Source organism: Manduca sexta, unplaced genomic scaffold (assembly GCF_014839805.1).
Source record: "Manduca sexta isolate Smith_Timp_Sample1 unplaced genomic scaffold, JHU_Msex_v1.0 HiC_scaffold_3894, whole genome shotgun sequence".
Classification (NCBI taxonomy): domain Eukaryota; kingdom Metazoa; phylum Arthropoda; class Insecta; order Lepidoptera; family Sphingidae; genus Manduca; species Manduca sexta.
In genome coordinates this window covers 3,234-7,938 of record NW_023595012.1, presented here as the reverse complement: position 1 = coordinate 7,938, position 4,705 = coordinate 3,234, and the positions used below count along the sequence as shown (strand labels likewise).

General features: G+C 38.7%; 1 protein-coding gene across 1 annotated transcript; it reads right to left on the bottom strand.

The window, feature by feature from the left end:
• Positions 1-2,877: 2,877 nt before the first annotated feature.
• On the bottom strand, positions 2,878-4,214 carry LOC119193291. Its single transcript, XM_037446895.1, has one exon. The coding sequence runs from the start codon at positions 4,039-4,041 to the stop codon at positions 2,878-2,880; it is 1,164 nt and encodes a 387-aa protein (XP_037302792.1). The 5' UTR covers positions 4,042-4,214.
• Positions 4,215-4,705: the final 491 nt, after the last annotated feature.

Below are 4,705 nucleotides of genomic sequence, written 5' to 3'. Positions count from 1 at the left end.
CAAAGGTCACTCTTTCGACTCGAACGAGATCACCTTCACAATACTTTGTCGGTGATTTTCTATGTTTATCAAAACGAGTTTTAGCAATTGTCTGTTCCTTTTCAATTCTATTAACAGAATCATTTCTTAAATTCGTCAATTCATTGCCACTCAAGCGATCAATGGTCATATTTATCACGTCACTTAACTTGTTTTCCGATGTACTCATTATCTTGAAGCCAAATAATAATTCAGAAGGACTTTTTCCCGTAGTTTTATTAACGGATGTATTCAAACCTAACTGAACCTCACCTATACACTCATCCCATGTGTTATCGTCTTTTTCATGACATTTAGTACTTAAAGCATCCAAAATTGTGCGATTATATCGCTCTACTTGTCCGTTTGCCCTCGGGGTTGCTACGGCGTTTAAAATATGTTTAATGCCTATAGCTTCAACAAAAGATTTAAATTTGAAACTCGTAAAACACGTACCCTATCAGTAATTAGACGAGTAGGTGCCCCAAAAAGACTAAAATGTTCCTCAAAAATACGAATTGCGGTAGCGGTCTTTGTATTTTTAACTGCTTTCAAATTTATAAATTTCGTAAATGCATCTATGATTACTAACAGATACATGTTGCCCCTACGGGAACGCACAAATGGACCCAAATGATCCGCATGCAATGTGTGAAATGGTATATCTGGTTTTGGGATTGGATGTAATTGTCCTTCTTTAGGCCCACCAGGAATCTTATGGTATGCACATTGCAAACATGCGGCTACGTACTTTTTGGTAAACCTCCTCATCTTGGGGAACCAAAACGATGCTTTAAGTCTTTTCAATGTCTTATCATACCCAAAATGGCCTACGTCATCGTGGTTCATCCTCAATAACTGCTACCGGACGGGTTTAGGAACAACCCAACGCAAACCATCTTCGGTTATTTTAAAGACATAATTACCTTTTATCTGATAATTTTTATGAACATCGACAATAGTCTTTGTGTTTGTATCTAATAGAATGGCTTTAATCTTGTTAATCTCGTCATCATCACTCTGAACAGTTGCAATCCAATCTTGAATATTCACAGTCAATACGTCTATCCACATAATCATTGTTTAATTTGGTGAACTCAGCAACAGGAGCACGGCTAAGTGCATCGACATGAGACATCCTTGAACCGGGTCTATATTCAATCTCACAGTCGTACTCCTGGAACTGCATCCACCAACGACCTATCCTGGGGATTAAATCCCTTTTTGTCAACGTCGTCCGTAACGCTCCGCAGTCCGTAATTATTTTAAACCTAATGCCTAATAAGTACACGCGAAATCTGTTTAATGATGCTACCACTGCTAAAGTTTCTAAATCAAAAGAATGCAACTTTTGTTCGTCAGGGGTAGTCTTACGACTATAATACGCCACAGGTCTTATAAGTCCGCATAGGCTGCGTTGCATTAGAATACCCGCTATACCGTATTTCGAAGCATCTGTATGCAACTCGGTTTCCAATTTTGCATCATACAATGCGAGTAATGGTCTTTCTGTTAGTTTACTTTTCAGAGTCTCAAACGCTAAATCATGTTCATCTGTCCATTCCCATGTAAAGTGCTTTCTCAACAAATCAGTCAGAGGTCGCGCTATCAAGGAAAAGTCTTTTACAAATCGCCTAAAATAACTGGCTAATCCAATGAAACGTCGAACTTCGTGAACATTCTTTGGGACTGGAAAATTTGATACGGCGAATATTTTTCGAGAACCGGGTCGTATACCCGTACCACTAACTTCATAACCCAAAAAGTCAATTTCTTTATAAAAGAAAAAGCACTTATTTAGCTTGAGGGTCAAATTTGCGTCACGAAGGTTATTTAAAACCTCATCTAATCTTTCAAGGCCTTCTTCAAATGTTTGTGCCGGTATTAAAACATCATCCATATATACAAGCACGTACTTAATTTTAGACAAAATCTTGTTCATCAACCTTTGGAACACTGAAGGTGCATTCGCTAACCCAAAAGGCATCCTTTTAAATTGATATTGGCCGTCAGGTGTTACGAAAGCAGTTTTGTCTTGGGAGCCTTCCTCCAAAGGTATTTGGTAATATCCTGACGCTAGGTCTAAACTAATAAATAATGAGTTACCGGCTAAACGATCCAACTGATCATCGATCAATGGTAGAGGAAAATGCTGCTTTTTTGTTCGACTATTCAATGTACGATAATCAACACAAAGCCGCCTGTCACCAGTCTTTTTCTTAACCAATAGAACTGGACTAGCATAGGCGGAATTGGACTCGCATATTATGTCTGCGTCGAGCATTTCCTTTACCATACACCTGACAAGTTCCCTTTCCGGGTACGATAACCTATACGGCCTATAAACAACGGGTCTATCGTCAGTAGTTCAATTTCCATCGTTTCTATATTGGTATATCCTAAATCCATCATATTATGTGAAAAACACGTTTTATATTTCTGAAGAAGTTCTTTTAACTGTTTTACTTCACAATTAGATAAATGATCACCGTGGTTTAACATTTCATCGGTGTCTTTACTGTCGAAATCCAATATATTGATGTCAAAAGATTTATCCGTAACTAAAGCACGTGTCATTAAAGATCCTTTTTCAAAATTTAATACACAGTCACAAACATTCTGTACTAATAAAGCACACATTCCATTCGTTATACTATATTCTCCAGGCATCAGGTAGTACTCTTTGCCAGGGAACCACGCAAGAAGCCATTTACGTATACACTTCCTGAATAATTATCAATATCGCTTCTTATTTTGATAATAGATGTATTGCGTGGCGCGATAGAAAAGTCATCTGACAGGAAAAGTTTTAACTTTGGTGGCAATGTTCGTTCAAACCTCAAGATATCACTAGTTTTATTATAGTAATTCCCGGTTTTCGGTAAAGCTATGACCGATCAGTACAGAATACTTAATTACACTATCATCAACTATATAGACGTCAACTGACTCGATTATGTTCTGGATTTCAACCTTAACTGTAGCTCTGCCCAATGGTAATACAATGTTATTTCCTATACCCCGCATTGTAGGTAGCCGCCCTATCGACCACTGAATACCTAACCTTTCTGCTTCACTACGACGTAGCAGCGTACACTGACTTCCTAAGTCTACATATCCATGAATGGGTTGGTCATTCAGCTTCAAGTCAATAAGATATTTGTCATTACTTGTATCAAAAGAATCTAATTTCATAACGGTCTTTTCTTTATCTACGTCTAATCTGGATTTGTCATTATTGAGTAGTTTTGGGCAGTTTCCCGCTAAATGACCGATTTTCTTGCAAATGTTACATTTCAAAATTTTCTTATCACACCTGTAGCTATAATGACCGGATTCGTTACAATTGAAACAAACAATAGGCTTCAGACTATCATTCGTCTTGACTACCCTCGAAGTAGTTGTAGGATTATTTTGCCCGTTACCATTTAACCCCACTCTTTTATCAAGATTGCTTTTAATTCTATTATCAGATTCTCGCGATTGCTGTTTAATAGACTGGAAATATTTTAATATCTGTTCCGGTTCTTCACATTTAGTAGCCTTAGCTCCCAACCTTAAACTACGATCTTCTATTCCATATAAAATACAGTCAACAGCGCGTTTACCGTTAATCTCGCATCGATTTAGTAAGTTGATTTTTTCATAATAATACAATTCCAATGAATCGTTGTATTTTGCCTTTTTACCTAAAATTTCTGTGAGCAATTCTGCGTAATCGTCACTTGATGGAAATGATTCCGTTAATTTAACTTTCCATTCGGGCCATGAAAACGACATAGACGGGAGGGTTTCATACCAAGTTTTAGCTACACCACTTAGCTTGGGTAGCGCATAATGGATTATTTGATCCTCGCCCCACTTATATAAATGTGCACACTCCTCGACTTTACTAATCCAAGTGTTAATAGTTTGACCTTTTGTCATAGGATTAAATTCTGGTACTACATTACCTAGCATAGGGAATTTGTTTCCCTCTGAGCGGTTATTAGCCATTGATTTTATTAATTCAATCAGCAACATCTGAGTCTTATCACTATTTGAACCAGAATTACTCACATTCTTATCATTTGGTCGCGTTCTTGAGCAGTGGCGTCGTGGTCTCGAACGACGTTCTGATCTAGACCGGCTTCTGACGTCACGCTCATCCCGCTGACGATGATGTCTCGATCTCGTGCGAAATCTTGGTTCGGTACGGTTCCTTGATGTCCCCGTTCAAGCGTTGATAGGTTTCGATTACGGTTACTGCGATTTCTACTGGGTCGTGCGTCCGTAGTTTCAAGCGTGTTCTTACCATTCTGCGATCTTGTTCTGCGACGTTTCTCTCTAGAGTCTGACGTAGATTCTCTGCTACTGTTCCGCGATTCCCCTCGTGTCCTTCCGTGATGTCGACGTTTAAGCGTCGAATTTCTGCGCCCAGCACTGGTACCAACATTACTAGTGTTGTCCATTATCGGCACACACAATAATCTTAAGATAGGATGCACTAAGCGTGAAAATAATTAAGTAGGAAATAGTCGTGGTTTTTCAACATCCCACTTCTGAGCTAAAAGGATTAACTCAGGTCCTCGAATCCAAATACAAATAGATTTGTATCGCTCGCAACTACGACTATTCGCTGCGCCGACTGGCGATCAACTGAGCTCTGCCTTGACCATGGCAGAGCGAAGTAAACTATCTAATGTCA